General features: G+C 43.2%; 3 protein-coding genes and 1 long non-coding RNA gene across 5 annotated transcripts; 2 read left to right on the plus strand and 2 right to left on the minus strand.

The window, feature by feature from the left end:
- Positions 1-4,438: 4,438 nt before the first annotated feature.
- Positions 4,439-6,765, plus strand: LOC100383062 (40S ribosomal protein S2-1). Of its 2 annotated transcripts, XM_008646192.3 has the most exons (3): positions 4,439-5,297; positions 6,085-6,250; positions 6,446-6,765. In XM_008646192.3, exons 1-2 carry the CDS (start codon positions 4,635-4,637, stop codon positions 6,244-6,246), a joined length of 825 nt encoding a protein of 274 aa, XP_008644414.1. In that variant the 5' UTR covers positions 4,439-4,634; the 3' UTR covers positions 6,247-6,250; positions 6,446-6,765. The 2 variants fall into 2 exon arrangements, with proteins under 2 accessions (XP_008644414.1, NP_001169209.1); NM_001175738.1 differs by having other exon boundaries at positions 4,571-5,297; positions 6,085-6,715.
- A 3,174-nt stretch (positions 6,766-9,939) lies between these two features.
- LOC118476188 (uncharacterized) lies at positions 9,940-13,870 on the plus strand. The gene is made up of 2 exons (XR_004855665.1): positions 9,940-10,223; positions 13,518-13,870. It is a non-coding gene; the product is annotated as an uncharacterized lncRNA (long non-coding RNA).
- LOC100381951 (uncharacterized) lies at positions 10,381-11,810 on the minus strand. Its single transcript, NM_001174724.1, has one exon. The coding sequence runs from the start codon at positions 10,926-10,928 to the stop codon at positions 10,596-10,598; it is 333 nt and encodes a 110-aa protein (NP_001168195.1). The 5' UTR covers positions 10,929-11,810; the 3' UTR covers positions 10,381-10,595.
- Positions 13,283-22,423, minus strand: LOC103644217 (polygalacturonase). The gene is made up of 4 exons (XM_008667413.2): positions 21,895-22,423; positions 14,395-18,733; positions 14,056-14,284; positions 13,283-13,954 (listed from the first exon to the last, which is right to left on the minus strand). The coding sequence occupies exons 2-4, from the start codon at positions 14,932-14,934 to the stop codon at positions 13,413-13,415; spliced, it is 1,311 nt and encodes a 436-aa protein (XP_008665635.1). The 5' UTR covers positions 14,935-18,733; positions 21,895-22,423; the 3' UTR covers positions 13,283-13,412.
- Between the last annotated feature and the right edge of the window lie 433 nt (positions 22,424-22,856).

Consider the following 22,856-nt stretch of genomic DNA (forward strand, 5'->3'; position numbering starts at 1 on the left):
CGATCCACTCAAAGTCCCCGAATCAACTCTAGTGAACTAGGACATGCGAGAGGATCATTTGTGTTCCATTGTTGCTCTTGTTTGCTTGGCTTGGCTTTCTTTTCTTTCTCACTTCTTACTCTCAAGAGTTTTGTAAGCAAGGCAAGAGACACCAATTGTGGGGTGGTCCTTGCGGGATCTAAGTGACCCGTGAGATTAAGGAAGAAGGCTCACTCAGTCTAGGTGACCGTTTGAGAGAGGGAAAGGGTTGAAAGAGACCTGGTCTTTGTGACCACCTCAATGGGGACTAGGTTCTTTGGAACCGAACCTCGGTAAAACAGATCATCGTGTTCACTCGCTTTATTTCTTGGTTGATTTGTTTTCCCCCCTCTCTCCCGGGCTCGGATTTAATTCTAATGCTAACCCTGACTTGTTGTTTGTGTTTTAAGTTGTAAATTTCAGATTATGCCTATTCACCCCCTCTAGGCGACTTTCACCGACCCGTTATAATCCCCTGAAGGGAGACATTTCCCCTCAGGGGCTTGAGGCTACTATCAGGGAAATGATCCCCAGTCCCTAGGGCCCATCGGTCAGTGAGCGCATGAGGAAAGAGCACCTAATCGTGGGGGCCCGTTAGTCAATGCAAAGAGGCAGATATGTTAACCCTAAAAAGACCCGCCCCTGGTCGAACCCCGCGGCACCAAGCCTAGGGTCGGGCGTGGCGGAACCTGACAAGGGAGGCTGGGCATGTTGGAAGAGAACCACTCGAGTGGATCCCACGTCCAATCGTAGACTAACCCGACGTAAATGACTGGCCGCATTAAGCACGCCTAGCACCAGGCCATAGTGTGGATGCCAGTCCGCTTCCCACTTATGGCCTACGAACCCCTTAGGTCGCATAGCGCTCATGACCTACGAGCCCTCGGACGGCGGGGCATCAATGGCCCGCGTGTCCCTCGATCCATGGCACACTTATGGCCTATCGAACTAGGCCTGAGTGTGCAAACCTCCTCGTAGGGCACTACACGACGGGCTCCACCGAGCCCCAGGCTACGGAAGCTAGGGGTTGGCATAGCCCGAATGATGGCGCATGGGACCAATGCCGCCCCACATCATCCACTACAATTAATGTGAGATAGCCAGGTAGCCCTAGACCCCACAAGTACGCGTTACCTCACCCAAGGTAAAACAATGGTTTTGCAATTGCCTTACAACTCCTTCCTGGGGAAGCCACCACTGGTCGATCCCTATCCCAGACTATAAAAGGGAGAGATCGACCTCCAGACAGAGGGATCGAGGAGAGAAAAAGAGAAGGATGGATTGAGAGGAGAGCTCTTGGAGACAACTAAGCGCCTTCAGACAGAAACGAATCCACAAGGACAAATAGGAGGAGGAGCACCAACGAGAACCAGGAGGCCGGAGCCCCGCCAAGCCAAGACTTAACTAAGACTCCACCTTGCAGCTTCTAAGCCCCACTTCCACCTGATAATAGATTTGGGACCTCTCCTCCCTCTCTTGACTGCTTGTAACCCCTAGTACGAGTTTGATCATCAATGGTGCTGGTAGCGCAAGCCATCGATGACTGCAAGTAGGGACATTATGTCTGAACTAGTATAAATCTTGCGCCCTTCACGCATACCCTTAGAGCTTAGAACATGTACAATAAATTTACTTGTTGGAGCAAGGTACGAAACACTGATAAGTCCAATCCCAGGGAGTTCGATCTCTAATTCCAAATCTCAATTCTGTGTGCAATCAAACAACCTAATTTAGGAAAGCTGATTCCAATTTCCAATTCTATGCTCCAATATCGACATCCAAACGGGCTATAATATAATTGCTACCTGAGAATAAGTGATGCTACACTTTGTTACTTTGACTTTGGTTTCCGTACTAAAGTTTAGTCCTTGTCATATTAAATGTTTAACTATCAATTACAAGTATTAAATATATGTTTGATTAGGTTTAATAGATTCATCTCATCTTTTAGTCTATCTGTATAATTAATTTTATAATTATATTATATTTAATATCAATAATTATTGAAACATTCAATGTGACATGGACTAAACTTTAGCTGTGTGTAACCAAACACCCATTGCTACCGACATGGATAACCACACGAAAAGTCTTTTTGCTCTTCCTTGCTTTCTTGTAGTATCGATTGGTCAATTCCCTCATGATTGTGCTCTAGTTTAACCCCATCTTCTTCTCTCTCTCGGAATCCTAGTTTGGAACTCTAGCTAAGGCCTTATTTGGATACCCTTGTATTCACCTCAATCCACGCTTTTTGAGGTTGATTGGAGTGTAACTTAAACTAATTTACACTCCAATCCACCTCAATACACATGGATTTAGGTGAATACGTGAGTATCCAAACAAGGCATCCGGTGGATCGGGATCCCCTCGACCATTGGATCTAGGGTAGTTTCATGCTTCTTCCGCCTTCTATTGTTCACTCTTGATTTTTGTTCACTCTCCCTTTTATTAGTTTGGTTTTGTTATTGGCTGGAGCTGGTGATTTCATAAATGCTCATAGTTTCACTTCACAACAATGGTAGAGAAAGATGATCGATCGTCTTAGTAATCTAAATTTTCTGTTTTCTGTTGGTAACTCATAGTTTTATCGGAGTTAGCTTGTTCTAACTCCTATCCTGCTTCTATGTTACTGTTGATGTTATCAAAATTGATCCTTGCAATGCTTTTACACTAGTTGCTTGTTGCGGTAAGTATACAACTAATCTGGATTATGGTATGGTCGAAATGGGCGAGCAACAACACATTTTGTGGTTTGATTTGAATCATAGTTACAACTTAGAGACAAATTTGTAGATAATATGGACATCAAGATAATATGGGGTTGCACTCAAACTCTTACAGTATGGACAATAGAGAATGACTATATAGGTCAACGGAAATTAAGAACTAATGAGCACTTCTAAGGAGATGGTCAAGGGCATGTTAGCACAAAAGGTTGGAGATATTGTAGTAGAGGTAGTTGAAAAGGAGGATTACAATAAAATTCATAGTTCATTTGGGTCAAAAGCCACATCTAGTGTGACCAGCTTTGATTGTAGACCGCAAAAATTCCCTGAAGCTATTCTAGATGTTGGAGGTGCATGTGTTGTTAGCGGTTTAGGTGATAGCGATACTTTTACAAAGGGACCTGATGTTATTGAGTAGCTAGGTGTTTTTGTGGATTGGAGTACCTTAACAATCATACCTAAGGAGGGGGCAGATTGAGAAGCCAATGTGCTGGATGATGAGGAGAGAGTGTTTGAGGCCATGGATTTCGAGATATCTGATGAGAGGATAGAACAATTGGCCACTAAGGATCTGCATATTCTAGTGATGTTACATATATGTACCAAGGGTATCCGAAGACATTTCAATAAATATGACATTGACCTGTGGGACCTATGGACTCGGACTCAACTCGAGGGACTCGTAGGCTATTCACTTTAGATTAAAGCCAATTATTCGCACTGCTGCATCTGCAATCCATAAAGACAAAACAATGTAGAAATAGTAGAAACCAGTACAGATTAAAGTCAAGAGAACAAGCTGTCGGACTCAGATACCGAAGGGGCTTGTCGGCTTGGCCTACATGTGGTAGAGAAGGATCTTCCTACTTGATAGATATAAGGGAAGATGTAAATTCATGATAAGAACGATATCTTTATAAAAACAACATATCTCGACTTATAAGAGAGTCCACATTTAAGATAGAGATAAGTCTCCATGTTTTAAGAGGGGACTGGTAAGGCCGGACTCTATCCTTATCTAGCTAGCGACTAGATAGACTTTTTTAATCAACAACACCTCCTTGGACTATAAAAGAAATAATAGCGCCCATCCAGCACATATCATCTGATCATATTGCATAGAAATAGACACCATAGTGCAATGTACGTAGGGTATTGTCTCATTGAAAGAGCTTGAACATGTCCAAATCGTCGTGCCCCTTTTGCATTTACCTCTCGTACTTGGTTTTACGATCCACCCCTTAATTTCACTACTAAATATTTCTCGATAGTTGGCGCGACCATAGGGTTGGTCATGCTGAATAGTTCGAACCTGCTATATTGATTTTTCACCATATGTAGTCTATATGTAGTTCATTTAGGACTTGCTTTAGGAATGATTTTAATCTTTAAAGTACAGAATTATCTATTAGTTCTTATATAAGAATATAGTGCTATAAGAGCTATAATATGGAACAATTTTTAAATGGAAAGTGATTGAAAACATTTTATTGTAAAAACTAATAAAAACCTTTCATACAAACCGATTAAATTCGATTGATTTGTGTATGGTCCGTTAAACAAAATTCGACTGATACTGTGAGTCTGTGACGAGCCGACCGTGTGGTGGGATCGATTGCATTGTGTATGGCCCGTTAACCAAAACTCGAAGGTCGATTATAGAAAACGAGCCTTAGGGCTGTAATCCTGGAATGTTTACTGGATCCAGGCCCATGTTTCAGCCCATGGCCTCCGTCGCAACATCTACTGGAAAACCCTAGTTCTATCCTGACACATAAACACCTCCACCCGTCCAGCACCGCCACTGTTCGCGCCGCCGTAGCCCCCAAACCACCATCACCCTCCGGAGCGTCGCAGCGATCCCACCCTCATTCTCCCCTTTACCCGTCCATGGCGGAGCGCGGCGGCGAGCGTGGCGGCGAGCGCGGCGGGTTTGGCCGCGGCTTCGGTCGCGGCGGGCGCGGCGACCGTGGCGGACGCCGAGGCGGCCGTCGCGGCCCGCGTCAGGAGGAAGAGAAGTGGGTCCCCGTTACGAAGCTCGGCCGCCTCGTCAAGGAGAACAGGATCACCAAGATCGAGGAGATCTACCTCCACTCGCTCCCCGTCAAGGAGCACCAGATCATCGAGACCCTCGTGCCGGGGCTCAAGGACGAGGTGATGAAGATCACGCCCGTTCAGAAGCAGACCCGCGCCGGACAGCGCACCCGCTTCAAGGCCTTTGTCGTCGTGGGCGACTGCGACGGCCACGTCGGCCTGGGAGTCAAGTGCGCCAAGGAGGTGGCTACCGCCATCCGCGGCGCCATCATCCTCGCCAAGCTCTCCGTTGTTCCCGTCAGGAGAGGCTACTGGGGAAACAAGATTGGGCAGCCACACACCGTGCCCTGCAAGGTCACCGGCAAGTGCGGGTCCGTCACCGTGCGCATGGTGCCTGCGCCCAGGGGTTCTGGCATCGTCGCCGCGCGCGTGCCCAAGAAGGTGCTGCAGTTCGCTGGCATTGAGGATGTCTTCACCTCGTCCCGTGGCTCCACTAAGACCCTTGGCAACTTCGTCAAGGTACTACTACGAAGACCGTTTTGCTCTTATTCATACTATAATGTTGCGTTTCTAATATACACCTAGGCATGTGCAATTTCGGCACCTTAGGACTGGTATTAATAGATGCAACGATGAGCTACTGATTCATGCGGTTTTCTAATTCATACTTGGTTATACTAGTTTTGCTGTGGTTTCATATTGGTTGGACACTTATTATTGGCTGCCTACTTGCTCTAGCATGAAATTGTGCATTCTTAATGGCCTTTATTGGAACATGGTCAGAAATTGGTATAAAGTTCTAAACTATCTTCCAAAAGTTCTACATTTACATAGCAGCATTCTTTCATTTACGTATACTAGTTAGTTGCCTGTACGTTTCTATGGTTTCTACATATTATATAGGTAGATCTTGTTTAAATGAGATATTTATTCAAACATCATCGCATTTTTTACTTTCCAATCATTAGTATGTATATTTATAATATCACCTCTTCATATAACACAAACAGACTTCTGCCGTAGAGGTAGAGGCCAATCGTCGTTGAGGTGACTGGCCTGGGTTTGAATCATGTTGCACACATCATTTTTTTTGTTGCATATTCTGTGATGGTGCCGGAGACTTATCATGGAGTCCTGAAGTATTGGAAATTCTAAAGTATATAAGTCTCTTATGTGGTTACACCAGAACTCGATCTGTTAGCATGTATTAACCTTTTGGCTGTATTGCAATTTAATTCATAGTCCTACGTTATTATATATGTCTATCCAGTGCCATTCATAAGCCATCTGGTTTGGTTGTGCGCAGGCAACCTTCGACTGCCTCATGAAGACCTACGGCTTCCTTACTCCTGAATTCTGGAGTCAGACCAAGTTCTCCATGACTCCGTTCCAGCAGTACACGGACCTGCTGGCGAAGCCCACCAAGGGTCTTGTGCTTGAGGCCCCAACTGAGACAGTAGAGGCTTAGGATGGTTTGTGCTGTCTAAATGCACTTTCTATGTTATAGTTAAGAACTGTTGTCAACTTTCAAAAAAAAACTTTGGGTTTTGTTTTGCCCTGGATGTTCTTTGTTGTCAAGTTTTGGATATAACAGTACTCTTTTTTAATCAGTGAATGCTACATAATCATCTCAAAAATCTCATGATAGTCTTTTTTTCACGGTGAAGGCTTTCGGAATTTGGAAGCTGGTGGCCTGGTGTTTGTTGAGTTAGGTTTGCTGTCAAGTGTCTTGGTGGTGTGAATCTGGTGCGTGGCCTTGCTAAATTGGTATCCAACGTTCAAACAGACGAACCAGGTTCACAGAAATATATCGGCATGTTTGGAGAGAATCTGTGATTACGTGAAGGAAGATAAAGATATCCATCGTGTTCAGGATTTAGATAATGATGGATCCTATTACTGTAATGGCTTGATCGATTATATGTTTTTGTTGATTTTGTATGGTTTTTAATATATCGATTTTTATAAAAGCTAGCTTTCAGCTGAACTTTTAGAAGTCCTTAGTAGCTTTTGGGCTAGAGGCTGAAAAAAACTTAAACAAACAAAATCTATATCTCCAAACGGGCAAGCAGCTGGCGTCCCGTCGTTACTTTTATGTAAACGTTATCTTTTACACACTCACATTCACCACACGGAGGCCTACAAACACATATCAAAATTTACAAAATAACACTTTAGTAATTTGTTTTTCTTATATTTATATGGACCATCAGCTAGTATATATGAGGGGCTATAAAAGAGATTTTTTAAATACCGGCAATGACAGACCCTCTCATCTGGCCGCCTGCATGTGGAGTGTGGACGCGCCTATGACACGCGGGGCCGCACGTGAATTCCTCTTACAGCCCCTTTAGATGCAATATCAGAGCATAGAATTGAGAATTATAATCAACTTTTCTAAATTCTATTGTTTAGTTACACACATGAAATTGAGATTTGAAATTAAAGACATAATTCTCTGAAATTAGACTATAACTAGAAACTTACTCTTCCAATTCATAGCATCATCCCTCTGTATTGTGTAGAATTCAACCACACAATTTCAAGCTTCGATTCGGTGACATCCAAACAATAGAAATGAAATTATATCTCATTTTAATACCATAGTTGATTTGATACTGAATCCAATTCAATTTCATGCCCTCCAATATCGACATCCAAACGAAGCATTAGAATCTTCGCAGGGCCTACGTGCCCACCCGACCACGGCCACGTGGCGCTGACATGAAAAGCTTCTCCCAATCTGGGACTGCCGCGCGTCCTGAGCCTCAGATCATTTGGTTGGCAAGCGCGAGAGCCAGCCACGAGGACGGGACAACTTGTGGAAAGCACTACAAGTCCTCTTCTCCCTTACGCGAGAGCCATATCGTCGCTACTAGTTGCTTCCTAGTTCGTCGACCAGGGGAAACGAGTTGCGGCTGTCGGCTGCTGTTGCAAGAGGACATCATGTCCAGAGTTCAGGTGATGCTGGCGACCGTGGGCAGTGTTGAGTTTGTGATCCAAATCCATGAATTGATTATAATGATGTTTTCTCTTTAGTTGTAAAGCATAGCTCTAATCATACTTTCTTGAGTATTGTTGCTATGCAAGATCTTGAGCTTGAACAGTTAGATATGAAGAATGCTTTCTTACATGGAGAGTTAGAGGAAGAAATTTATATGGATCAGCATGAGGGTTTTATGGTTCCTGGTAAGGATAATTTTGTTTGCAAATTGAAGAAGTCCCTTTATGGTTCGAATCAGTCTCTGAGGCAACGGTACAAGAGGTTTGATTCATTTATGATTTCTAGTGGCTTTAAAAGGTCCCAGTATGATAGCTATGTCTATATTAAATTTGTTAATGGTTCACCTATCTATTTGTTGTTATATGGTGATGTCATGTTGATTGTCGGCAAGAGCAAGAAGGAGATCGCTACCTTAAAGGCACAATTAAGTAGTGAGTTTGAGATGAAGGACCTGTGAGCCGCTAGAAAGATTATTGGCATGGAGATTGTGAGAGACAGGAAATCTGGTTCGTTGTTTCTCAGTCAGTGCAGTTATATTCAAGAGGTTCTGTGTCATTTCAATAAGCATGATTCTAATTCAGTAAGTACTCCCATTGCTCCTCAGTTCAAGTTGTCATTTGCTGTCCAACCAAAGATGAAGATTTAAAGTATATATCAAAGGTGCCTTATTCTAGTGTTGTTGGTTCTTCGATGTATGCTATGGTTTGCTCACGCCCCGATTTGTCATATGTTATGAGTTTGGTTAGCAGATACATGACTAATCCTGGTAGAACACATTGGGAAACTGTTAAGTGGATTTTCAAGTACTTGTGTGGTACGTCTAATGCTTGTTTGTAGTTTGGCAAGGTCAAAGAGGGACTTGTTGGACATGTTGATTCAAATTATGGAGCAGATTTGGACAAAAGAAGATCATTGACATTTTATGTATTCGCTGTTGGTGGATGTGTAATCAGTTGGAGGGCTTGTCTATTGTCCACCGTTGCTTTGTCTACTATAGAGGCAGAGTAAGTTGCAGCTTGTGATGCTAGCAAAGAGGCCATTTGGTTGAAAGGTCTACATGCTGAGTTTTGTGGAGATACATCTTGTATTACATTGTTCTCTGACAGTCAGAGTGCTATTTTCCTTACAAAGGATCAGATGTTTCATGAGAGGACAAAGCACATTGATATTAAGTATCATTATATCCAGAAAATAGTTGCAAAAGGTAAATTGAAGGTATGCAAGATCAGTACACATTTGAATTCAGCTAACATGATAACTAAACATGTTCCTGGAGCTAAGTTTGAGATTTGCTCGAACTTAGTTGGTATAACTGCTTAGCCCTAGTGGCTATGTTGGCACCAACAGTTTACTCGTTCTATTATTCAGAAAGTTGCTTACAAGTTATTGGCTACAAGATAGAATTTGTCTCAAGGTGGAGATTAGGGATGACAACGGACATATTTTACCCGCATGCCCGCGGGTAAAAACCCTATAGGGTGCGGGTTTGAGTGTGAGTTTGTATCCGCGGTACGGGTGCGGGTTTGATTCTCAACCCGTTAGATTTTTTCTCGCGAGTATGAAAATGTTGTACCCGTTCCCGCAAACCCACAATGGATATATATGTGTATGTGTGTATATATACATGTGTGTGTCTATATATATGTATGTGTGTGTATATATGTAATTATATATATATATATATATATGTGTGTGTATATATATTATATACATACATGTATATTTATGCATGTGCCTGTGTGTCTATATATATATTGTACATGTCACGGGTAATGGGTAGTATATTGTACACGTCGCGGGTAATGGGTAGAAGTGTGGGTTTAATATTAAACCCGCGGGTTTCAAACCCGTTGTCATCACTAGTGGAGATTGTTGAGTTTGTGATTCAAATTCTGCATATGCAGGCCGTGTTGGCGAGTGGAGCGGAGTACCGTCACTAGGAGGTTTGGGCCAGAGCGTAGCGATGCCAACTGGTCCATCGACCAGCAGCCCTGCACGCAAATGGTGTCGAGGGAGTAGAGCCCCGACAATATATATTATTGACTCTAATTAGGGTTTTATGGCGCGTCACAATCATTACTTCTCTTATAAGCCACCGTCTAAGGATGGCGTTCTGTAAATACTCCACATCATAGTAAAGGTTTCATCTGGCTGGTGCCCACAGTTTTCTCTTCGTATTAAATGGGTTTTCACGTAAATCTGTGTGTCGTGCTCTGTAGTTTGTTGGTATTTCTTTTTATCTGTCGATTCTGCTAACATGCAGCAGTACTACCGGCTTGTTCGCCGCCGGCGACCGGAGGAGGAATGCTCGCCGCCGCCCGGCGTGCTCGGTCTGGGCACTCAGGCTGGGGCGGAGCAGCAGCGGGAGTAAGAAGGCAGGCCTCGGCATCGTCCGCAACCTCGACGGATAGTACGAGGACACCTTTAACGACGTCCAGCGGGTACCCGTGCCTCAAACCTCATACTAAACTAGGAGTCTCTTGCACTTAACTTTCATCACTTTTCATTACTTGTGATGAGCTTCCCTCCTTCTGTCTGTGGCTGCAACAACTGATGAACCACTTAACCTAATAAATCTTATTAGGTTGTAATTTGTATGAAAGCTACTAGGCCCCCGCGTCGCCCCTTTGGCGACTTGGGCGGCTGCAAGCCTAGCCGCCGCCAACTCCCCTCCCTCCCCATCTCTTTGCCTTGCCGCCGCCGGAGCTAGCTGGTGGGTTGCCCGCGCGGCTAGCAATGAAGGCGGTGGTGGGGTGCTTGCTGCCCTGCTCACGCGTCCAACCCGTGGCAGCGCTGTCCGTCCACTCAGGCAGCTAGCCTTCGGCTGGGTGCGCGCCCGCGTGGATGGCCCGGTGGCGGCATCTGCCCATCCCTGATGCTCGGGGGGTTGGAGGTGTGCCTTGACTGCGTGCTCGCGCAACTGATGCGGGGAGGGCTAGATCTGGCGCCCCTAGGGCTGGGAGCAGTGTCGGCCCGTGGAGGGATGGATCTGGCGCGCGCGAGGTTGGCGGTCTCCGTGTGCCAGCCGTCGGAGGCGCTGGGAGGCTGGTCCCGGGCCAGCGCATGAGCGGGGGTGGAGTTCGGCGTTGGTGCGCCGGCAGGCCTGCGCAGTCGGTCGGAATGGCGGTGGCTGGACCTCCTCTCATCTGCGGCTGCGTCGGCTAGTGACTCGGGCTAGCGCAGGGTGGTGGTGGCGACAGGCCCCAAAATCTTCATCATTGTGCGAGACGACGGGGCAGTGGCGACGACGGAGGCAACTTGTTGTGTCTCGAGGTTTCTGCCAGATGCTGTGCTGGGAGCTCTTGGGCGAAAGTCTCGGCGACGGTGACGCTCATGGGTGCCGCTTCACCTGTTGAGGGCGTCGCATCCCCAACGTTATCTTCCTTGGGTGAAAGCTCGGTCGATCGCGGATAGGCGACAGTGGCGTCACGGTGACGTCACTCCCTTCCTGAAGACGTCGCTTCTGAATTTCGTCTTGGCCATGACTTTGCCTTCGGCTATTGCTTTGCTTCTCAGCAACGTGAAGTCGGAGATGCTATTTCAGGGGATGTGGCTCGTCAACGATAACATGAGGCGAACCTCCCTTCTTCGTGGTCCACAATATTTCGAAGGTCGGGCAAAAACGAGAGGCGGGGCGGAGGGTCAAGATTGAAAGTCGGAGCTGCTCTGTGCCTTGAGCCCGGCAACGATGACCTGTTGAGACCTTTCGTTTCGAGCTATTTATCTGTTTTTCGTTTGGTTCGCCTATCATCTGCTTTGGGAAGTCGGAGTTGCTGGAAGCTCTGCATCTTTGCTTGACAGCGATGACCTTTAGCAGTTTTGTGTGCTCTCGTGTGGGTTGTCGCTGCCTGTGTTGTTTGGGCGCTCTGTGTCGGCGGTGATTGTGGTGCCGTATTGATGTTCCAATCCAACCGACGAGTTGGGTTGTATGATGTCAGCGTGTTGATGTCCCAATCCAACCGCCTATTATCTGTTGTTTAGTCCGATCCGGACCACTTCTTCTTTACTAATATAATCGGTAGCTCTCTTGTTTGGTTCGTTTCAAAAAAATTGTATGAATAACAAAAAGCTTCGGTAGAGGTCTGGCGGTCTCTACATTTTCCATTTGGAAAAAAAATCCAAATTACTCCACCGTACAATGTTCACATAATCTACTAAAGTATTTTATTAGTTTATTTTATCTCTAAACGAGTTGGTTCAATTTACAACCTAATAAGATTTATCTTTTTTATTTTATTTACGTACAAATTAAAATTTCAGTTTAAATTTTGTTGATAATAGCTAATAGCATAATTTAGCAAAAAAAAACAGATTATGATTCTTTATAATTATTTTAATAGTTTAGAGATTAGGCATGATAATAATATTAATTGTATAAAAATAAATATTAAATAATGATATAAAATTCTAGATGTGCGACATCTCTCTCGTCTCTGTCGCATGTCTTTGGGCCTATTTGTTTTGGCTTATTTTTAGTTTTTGTCCACGAGAAACTATTTCAGTTTTTAGCCCGCTTTTATGAGAATCGTTTTGGTAAAAAAATGTCTAAAATAAATATGAACATAGAATCGGCCGAGTCGACACGGATTTTGGAATTCGACACTTTCTAGATCATAAACTCATGAACAGTTGAACACCTTCATCTCCACACGTAATTTTTCACGATACTTAGATATTCCTACAGTCAAATTTTTGGTAAAGCTCGTTGAAAAAAAAAAACAAAATAGTTATGGATTCTTCCCAGAGTCATATTTTTCCATTGTGACAAGCCACATCATCCACAAATTGTAGGCTACAAATCTTAAGCTGCATGTAACCTTAGGGCCCCTTTGGAACACAGGGTAGGAAAACACAAGAATGAGAAAAACATACGAATTGAGGTGCTAGATTTCGTCGATCCTATGGAAACTCAAAACATAGGAATTTAGATGGAAAGCCTTTTGGTAGCACCATAGGAAAGGATCGATTTTGGTCTTCTGTACAAGGAGGTGGGAAGAGGGAAGGTTTGCCGCCAAAATGCAAAACAACGTGCACGTACGCAGCGATGCGTTGATTCGCGCCAGGAAAATTTACATGAGGTCTGCGATCTTTTTTATATTTTCCTATGAATTGAACAACGGGATTGTTATCCTATAGATTAATTCCTTCCCTTTCCTGTGAACAAAAGGCGTAGATAGAAAAAAAAAGTCCATAGAAACATGAATCCTCCAAAAATCCTATGCCTACCCTTCGATCCAAAAGAGCCCTTAGAGGACATGGATTTACTAAACTAGGGTATCCATTCCTAGAAATATCAGCTGTTGCTACTTTATTTCCATAAAAGACGTACTATACATTTCGGTCATGAATGAACCAATTAACAAATACGCAGTTATAAGTTTTTTTGACAAGTGAGTTATAAGTTGAAGTTTTTATGGATCTTAAACTATCTCTAGTAGACTTCCTATTTCACTCGTTATCTCATTTTCTATTTTAAACTTATATCTACAAACAATGCATCTACAGTGCAAAACAATATTATACATGACCGCATGTACGGTGTTACTAGAGTTGGCGGTATATATATACATGAGTATGACTACTCCATCTGTACAGACTACAAAGCACGAGCAACAGACTTCAATTGCCCCCTACTTTATGGCAGTGCAAGGCTGCGGGCGAACTGTCCCAAATTCTGTCCATTTTGCATTCTGACAAGTGCTTCTTGTGTTGCCCTTGCCGTCCTGCATTTTCAGGTCGATGTTCTGCAAGGTAATGCCTTGGCATGGGACGTTCTCACTGCAGTTCATCTTGATGGCGTCCTTGGTACTGGTCGTCCCTCTAATGTTCTTGAAGACGACACCGCTGACCTGCACTGCTGACTCTTGTTCTCCGCATGGCTTAGCCTTGTCGCAGTAGTTCTGGTCGATGATTATCGGGTTCTTGACGTCGTACATAACCATATTTTGGAACGTGATGTCCTTGGCGTATCCGCTGCCTCCCTGGTACGTCTTGATGCGTGCTCCGTTGGTTGTGCCGTGTAGTTGCACTGAATCTATGGTGATGCCGGAGACTTCTGCTCTTGAGTTGTCGTCTCCTAGGCTTCCGATGCTGATCCCATGCCCTGGACCACAGTTAACTTTGGAGACATGGAGGTTGTGAGTCCCGTTCTCGATTGACATGCAGTCGTCCCCTGCAAAATTCAGTAAAACAAGGGAACTAAGTTCAGTGAAGCTTGAAGACACAACAATGGCATATGTTGTATATGATCCAAATCCTGAACATGCTATTTACCTGTCTTGATCTTGCAGTCTGTGACGCGTACATCTTTGCTGCGAGTGATGTGGATGCCGTCAGTGTTAGGGCTGGTGCCAGGCGCTGTGATGGACAACCGCGCCAGCAGCGCATTTGCAGAATCCTCGACTGACATGTGTATCTGTTGGCTGTTCACGATTTTCAGATCCTCCACTTTCAGGTCGACGCAGTAGTGGAATGACAGAGCCGTCGGAGCCTCCTTGCAAGGCTAAAGAAAAGAAAACAAAAAAAAAGGTCAATTCAATTACATTTGCCTGTATCTGTGAAGTAGAAGCTTATAGATATTTAGATCGACCAACGGGCCAGCGCCACACTTACGAGAGCCTTGTTGATCTTGCACGAGTGAGGCCACCATTTCTCGCCGTTGCCATCGATGGCGCCACCGCCGTTGACGGTGAGCTTGTCGATGCTCCGGAACACGATCCAGTGCCTCCTGTCATTGTCGCTCCAATCCGCCCGGTTTGGCGATGCAACCAGAGTGCCCTTCACCGTGAGCGTGACGCTGGACTTGCACGGGCCGCGGAGGGTGAGGAGCTTCAGCAGGTAACGCCTGCCGTCAGGGACGAGCACGACGGCCGGCCGTGGCGAGGCGCACGCCGCCTTCCACGCCATTTCCAGCGCCCGCGTGTCATCGTTCCTCCCGTCGCCACGGGCACCGTAGCGGTCGACGCTGTACACGCTGCTCTGCGATGCTTGCAGCGACCTTCCCCTGGGCGCGGCGGCGGGTCTGCTGGTGCCAGAGCTGTGCAAGTTGCCGTTCGTGCCGTCAGCCGAGCTGTCATTGCCCGCTCCTGCAGCCTCAAGAACGCCGGACATGAAGAGCAACGGTAGGAGGGTCACCATGTACACAAGCTTCATCAGCTTCCCGCTGGATGCGATTTGTAGAGCTAATCACGCTGCAGTGCAGGTGGTTAGTTGCAGGCTTGCAGCCCGGGCTGAACACTCAAGCTAGCGAACAAGATCAGAACAGAATCGATGGATATAGTGCAGCTCTTTTTGCAAGGCTTGCTCAGGTTGGTGCTGGTGCTGGTTGCTGGATTGGATGGTGACCTGGTGGTGAGTGAGTAAGCTGCATGCCCACGGCCGTTTATATAGGCGCGCTGAAGAGAGTTGCATGCGTTGCTTGTGAAGAAGAACAACGCGGGAGAGTTTGGTTGGCAGCAGATATGTGCAGTAGAGTGTGCATGCTTGCAGACACGCCATGACCCATACGTGCAGACATAGATGGATCCGGCCCTCAGATTCTTCAGCCATGATCGCAAGGAGATAAATGTGCCCGAACTGATTAACTGCTGAATCGAGTCCACCTGCAGGTTTTTCATGACGAAAATTCTCAAACATGTTTCCTTTCTCGTTGCAATTGGCATGGGAAGCAAATCCATGTCCATCTGATTCTGTGGAGTGGACTCCATGAAGATTGGAGCATGAGAGCCCCCACGGCAGTGACAACAAAATTCAGTTAGGCATCCGTGGAACCGATATAATTGCCCCGTAGCAACATATATCTACGTGTCGATGATGATGCAATCCGGTACTTGGTACATATACGCCTGATTGGATGACCGTACCCACGCGTATAATCTCGCGTGAGCCTGGCCAACCACGTACGACTGTTTTAGGCGTACGTGTGGATGCAACCAATATAACTTATTTTATGTCTGTCTATACAGCCTGCACTTCACACGTGCAGGCAACCAAACACAAACTCAGATAAAGTCAACGCACGTGGTGACGCGGGACGAGACGGTACAGCTAACCAATCACATATTACCTCGGTTTTCGAATATTTGTCACCAACTAGTTTATTTTTGAACTAAAATGAGACAAATAAAAAAGAACGGAGGGAGTATATGTTTATTTGCTATAGCCAACCTGAACGTCACTGTATGATACTTAGAGAACAGGTAATACTAACGGAGTAATGATGTTCACATTCTAAAATAAAATCACATGTACAAGAGAGTCATCATGTATGTAAAATGATCCTAAACATAGTTCATGCATTTCCTTGCTATTGATGCATTTAAACTTTTTTGATATAATAAAAGGAGTTAAATGTTAAGTATGTCACTTAGATCCACAAACTTTGAAAATGCATTTCTGGATCCCTTAAACATGCTAAGAACTTGTAAAAATGGTAAATGATAAGTTCATCTTTGGATCATACCGACCACTGCGGTATGCCACTTAATAAATTTAAGGACCCATAAATGTATTTCCAAAGTTCGTATACCTAAATGACATCTCTTGACAAGTACATGGGCTACAATGCATTTAACTCTAATAAAAATGTGACAAGAAAAAAGGCAAAAGATCTTTGTTCATTATCCTGGGCATCAAATACACTTGGGCGAAGTTTCTAGGATTTTTACAAAAAAATCTACTGGTTTTAGAACATTATAATACTACTAACTGGAGGTCTTCATCAGAGGCTCCATTCTCTTTCCCGAGATAATCTTTGTTCGTCTTGTATCTATTAGCACTATAATTTAGACATCTCTGTAAGCCTTCATAATCCTCACCTCAATATAGGATACAATAGTTCCTACACACGTGGATCTTTTCGATACCCATAATCAACGAACTCGCTAGCTTCTTTGTACATTACATGTTAGCATACACTTTGTTCTCCTCTAGAAGGAGTTTTGCTAGAACTAATAACACTCGTTGAAGCTAACATCAGACTAACTGAATTGACCTTAAAGTATCAACAACTAAATAACAGATCACAATATTGTGATTTTTGGGTACAACCCTTAGACTCTTCGTAAAAATGTTATGTTGCGGTCTCCTCTAAAGCCTCCATACTTTCATAAATAATGTTGATGACTCAGAATAATAATGCAATTTTGCTACGAAAAAAGTTCACTTGTTTTCTTTTACCAACCTAAACTTCGACGTCGTCTTGACCCACGTCTTTGTGCCCAAAGAAATCATTAGTAACACCTGGCATAACGTGATCAGTCTTGGTAGTGGTGTTGTGTCTCACATACCATTTTCCCCTCAATACCCATATTTGATCCCTCTACATGCATATTACATCCCTCGATAGGCATATTTGGTCCCTCAACATTGGTGTATGTTGGGTTCCCAATTGCATAAGGCGCAAAACTGTGGCGGAACCGCCCGAATTATTCCAGCTTAAGTGCCCAAGTCGCACCCTTAAGGGCAGCAACACACTTAAACAGGAATAATCTGTCAGTCCCTCGGATCTAGTCCGATAAAGCCACTTACCAGGATCGAATACCACTAGCTCACACGAAGGTGAGGCACAGAGAAATACAATAAAACATAATACCACAAATTTAATAAGTATCATTAGTGATTACATTATCAGAGTTTCAAAAATAATAACCATAAATTTTAATGCAGCGGAAATAACTAACGGAGAAGAACCGAGTAACATGGCGAAGTCTGGCCACACTACTCCTCCTGGTCCTCTCCTGCGGAAGCAATAACCCACTCGACCGTCTATCCCGGTGGCAGGGATGGAGGCCAAGTCACACCAGCAACCAATCACCCTAAGGGAACCTGCAAAAATTATGCCACAAGCAAGGCTGAGTATACTAATACTCAGCTAGACTTACCCGGTGTGAGGAGTCTACTCCTCTACCTCTAGACATGCAGCTGTTTGGCTGAGGGGTTTGGTTTGCCAAAAGCACTAGCTGAGTCTAAAATCAAGTTTTAGCTTTTCAAGTTTTAGTAGAATCCTTTATACTAGATGTGTACCTAGCTATTCATACATGGTATCAAACATTTTATCAATCAACATCTTTTGCCAGTCACCTCATTTCCACTTATTACTCAATGCAGTACAATGGATCAAGCAGTCTCATTAGCTGCGAGAAGCAGACGATTCGAATCGAGTTTTTATCCTTGCAAGGTAAACCTAAACACACGACGTGGCAAGGCACTCCGTCCCCACACACATCAACCGTCCCCGTCGATTCCCTGGCAACAGATCAGGGCTCACCGCCTTGGCGTACAATGCCTCACTGACCCCGACTGCCGTCGTGCAGTGACCGCACTTGTACCCACCATAACCGGAATGGGAGACCACGTCTCAGGTCGCGTGAGGGGATATGTCTGCGGGCAGGTTCACTCAGGTACTAGGCTTACCGATTTACCATATTTCTCGGTATGTGTTTAGTACGTTCAAACGCTTGACACAGGTATCCGCACGTTAATCCTTATTCCAATTTTCATCTCGTAGACCACGCGTCCCCATGGACTCGTGTCCACAGACCATCACCATTCTGTTATCAAAGTGGATACAACCAATTCATGACCTCGCGCGAGTGCTAGAAAAATCACTCGACTTCTACCAAGATCCCTAATTAGTAAAGCAGCTACTCGACCTAGCATACTAGTATCCATCTCAAAAGGGAACCTGAGTTCATGCAACTAGGGTTTCAGTCAACTCCTACACTTAAGTGCACAGTACAAGCCTACAAACATTAAGTGTAGTAAAATAACATACAATAACGGTTATGCATAAAACCGGGGCTTGCCTTTAATTTAACACTTAGGTAGTGTTTGCTGGGGGGGTACTCGCTTGGCGAGCATCAACTGGGTAAGTCCATCAGTCTTCAGGTCGTCCACCAACTGCATCTTGTGGTTGGCACCACATCACTGGCTCGATCATCATCTCTCGGTCCTATATGAGGTGCAAGATGCATATGTATGAATATAATGAAAAGTTATCACAAGATATACAATACACGGTAGTGAACTAAATATTTAATTGTAAGACACCGCAAACAACCACATGTTAGATTTAGTTATCTACACGTCATCGGGCATACGTAGTTACTACCATTAGAAAGACGACCGATACCTTCTAGACTTAACCAGCGCAATACGACATCACACGTGCAAGCATTTATCACATTCACTTTAATCATTCATTGGTTACTTAACATTAGGTTAGTTAAGTACTTAAGTTTCCTATGACTGATATGTAGACAGATTTAGTTGAAAAGGAACTAGACACTTAATTGGGCTTTACAATTATTTATTAGGCGAACACGTATTAGACCTTAACCAATTTAGTTCCCTAATTTAGCGAGGCGTGTACTAGTTACCTACATACTTATGCTCACTTATATTAGTTATATTATCGTTACTGCGTGTTCAACCAAAATCAAAACGAGGAAACGGTGACATACGCCACAGAGTAGAGCAATCCACAAAATACAACAAAATTAAGACAGCAGCACAGCAGTGGCTTGTTTTAACCATAACTCTTTAAATATTAATCCAAAACTAGCAAACTAAGATTTTCTGGAAATCTTAGAAGGTGCTCTACAACTTTGGTATTGTCATCACCGCACGATTAAACACTTAGCAAGGTCAAAAGTGCAATCACAGCAGCTCTGTCCCGATTTGGACAGATTCAGACCTGTGACTTTAAAAATCCATAACTGAAGATTCAGACATCCAAACAAAGTGATCTTAGACTTTCTGGAAAGCTAATTAAATGTTCTACAAATTATTTATAAACATCTCAAGGTGATTCAATATTTAATTAAGGATAAAAGACACTAGAAGGCTTGCTGTCCCAAATTGGACAGATTCAGTCTTCAGACTGTAAACGTTCATAACTTATTCTTTAGACCACCAAAAATAGTGATCCAAGACTTTTTGGAAATCTCAGCAAAAGCACTACATAACTTTTATAATCACTAAGAAGTGATTCAATGTTTAATTAAATCAAACAACATAGTTTTCGAAATCTGTTCTGACGGTGGACAGAACACAACAACTAGTTTGCAAATTTCATAACTCCTAAACCGTCAGGCCTTTAGTTATGAAATTTTAACACAACCAAGATCGGAAAAGCATCTACAACTTTCTTATAACGATCATAAACAGATTGCAACATTAAATTGAGCAAACAATGCAGTTTCTGAAATCTGTACAGAAATTGGACAGATTCAGTTACTGAATTTGTAAAAAGCATAACTCCTTAACTGTCAGACCTATGGCTGTCAAATTTTAACACCAGCAAGATAATAAAGTTATTTACCACTTTTCTATAGCACATATCTACAGAAAACACAATTTGGTTCATCAAATATACAGCACAACTAAAACAGTGCATGCAGTCCAAAACAGCAATCAATAAATTCCTTGATCTAGAGACTTGAATTATTCTAACACTTTATCATTTGTTAGAGTTAACATAATCAAAGGAGAACTAACAAGTAGACTTACTAAATTTCTATCCGTATCATTTTGTACGCTAGAATCACCACACACAATTAACAAACACATCCACCACAATAATCGGACCCGGTACATATACATGTATCGATGCGCCCTTCACACACTAATTTGCATTTTAGCTTAGACATCATATGAACACTACTGTTTTTTTACCCGCGGTCATAACCATGCGCAATTGGGCTACAACACGCAATTCATCGTGACCATGAACTTAAAGTCATCTAATAAGTTGATTAACCTGAGCAACAACCTAGGCCGCTATACAACATACTCGTCGGCTAGCCTATTATTATCGAAATCTGAGACACAACATATGCCACAACATTTATATAAACGTACATATTCACATGTATTTTCACACATCCACTAAATCATATGACCCGTAAACCACTATTCTCTAACTCGAAACCATCATGTGCTTACTTCCCAATTCATGAACACATAACGCGTATTGACCCTACTCAAGATATAGAGGAAGCGATGACTACTTTGACATGTCACCACCTCTCTATATAAGCCAAAACAATTTCTACTATCGACTAAGAGTTCTAAGTATTAATCACATTATTACTTTACACGCGCAAATAAACCTCAACTTAACACCAGTGACACCGATGAATTTTTACTAAACTCATCATGCGCATAACCATTTAATCTCTAATTGGTACTAAGGTATATTTCAACATTCCAAGAGACATGCAAGCTTTTGTTTACTTCTAATTTTCACTAACTCTTCTTTATAATTATAAAATGGGTGTTATTTTAGCACCATACGAAAGTACCTAATTTGGGGCTGGAATTTTTATGAGGCAAAGGTAATAACAATTTATGACTAATGTATAAATTTCACATGCCCAGGTTTTATATTTTATTTAATACAAAAATAATAAATTGTCAATGCAATAAAGCATGTGAGAGCAAGTTAAATCTAAAACTAATTATTTTCTGTAGATGCATTACCATATTGAGTTTTCTTAGGCTACTATAATACCATGCAAGGACAGTAGAACACCATTTTACATTTTTGCATCTATACATTATTTTTAAATCATTTAAAACTACTTAAGGTGCATTAAACAAGTTAAATCACTAACTTAATCATACATGCACAACAATTCATGAAATTTTTACCAGTCACCAAACATCACACCAAGAGTCTACTGTAAAACTTTCAACCTATTTGGAGCACCAGAGCTACAGATCCAAAAATAACAATCACAACAATCATCTTTTTCCTATTTAACATGTTTTAATTAACACACCAAGAAAACAGTGAACAACATATAAGTTTTATATTTTTCCTTGATGGAGTATAACAATATCTAACTAACAAAACAGGTTTCATCATTTTTAGATTTTTATAAATAAAATTATGGAGAGAAGCAAGTTCATTTTCTTTCTAAACCAGTTTTTAAATATGAATTTCTACAGAAAAACTTTTCCACTAAAACATACCAACATATAGATCCAAGAGTTAGAGCATTTCATAAGGAAGCCAATAAAACAGGTTTTACGATTTTAGGAGCTCTAAAACTCGAGATATGAATTTGTGAAGAAATAGCAAAAATCTGGAATTTGAAACACCCTTACCCTGCCTTGGGCCCACACGTCATAGACCCAAAGGGGTCTTCTTCTTCCTTCAGAACGCACGCACATTTCTTCTCCGGCAACAGAGAACGCTTGGCAACAGAGGACACCGGCCGCCGGCCAGGCCATGGGCACAAGTCGCTAGCGCGCCCCGGCAAGCACTGGGCGGCACGACCATGCTCTTTCCATCTTCTTCTCCAACGCATCCCTTCTCTCCATTTGCACACGCACGCAGACCTAGCTGCTGCTTGGTCATGGCGGTGCCGGGCGCGGAGGAGGGAGAGGCAGGGGAGGGGCGACGACATTGTGGGGGGAGAGAGAGAGGATGAGGCCAAGGGCGTCTGTTTATAGGCAAGGAGGAGCAGCAGAGCATGGACAAGTGGCGGCAATGGAGCTAGCAAGCTCTATGCATGGCGTCCAGGTGTTTTCCTGTGAAGCATACTGACAAGCATGTGGCAGACGCCAAAGGTGTCGACATTATGTCGACATTTAGGCATATTCCAAGCAGATTCGGTCCTAGGCGTCTATAGCAAGGTTGAAGCTGGCATGTTGGTCTTTGATTCGTATTAAGGGCTCTCAACCATTAGAGTGTTGTAACAGGAGATAATGACGCCCCAATTTACTAGTGTTAGAGAGTTGGAAATCAGTGGAAACTTATAAAAACTGAGTGCCAAAACATGTCAAACAGAATCGGATGAATGACATCTTTTAATATGTTATGCCTCTATTAGTTATTAACAACTTTTATATTTGAGGAAACTTAAGTTTTTCAACAAATTTTAGGGAACGCGAGACGTCGACCCGAACAACGCTGATTTCAGACTTAGAAGAATTCGAATCCTGAAATCAGATTTTTATTCTGTCTTGATGGCACTGATTGAGATACTTAGAGGTTGAATCAAGGCTTGGTTTAAATATAGTATTTGTTGTATAACACATGTTCTACAACTTTTATTAAAGGTCAA

This window comes from Zea mays, chromosome 1 (assembly GCF_902167145.1).
Source record: "Zea mays cultivar B73 chromosome 1, Zm-B73-REFERENCE-NAM-5.0, whole genome shotgun sequence".
Classification (NCBI taxonomy): domain Eukaryota; kingdom Viridiplantae; phylum Streptophyta; class Magnoliopsida; order Poales; family Poaceae; genus Zea; species Zea mays.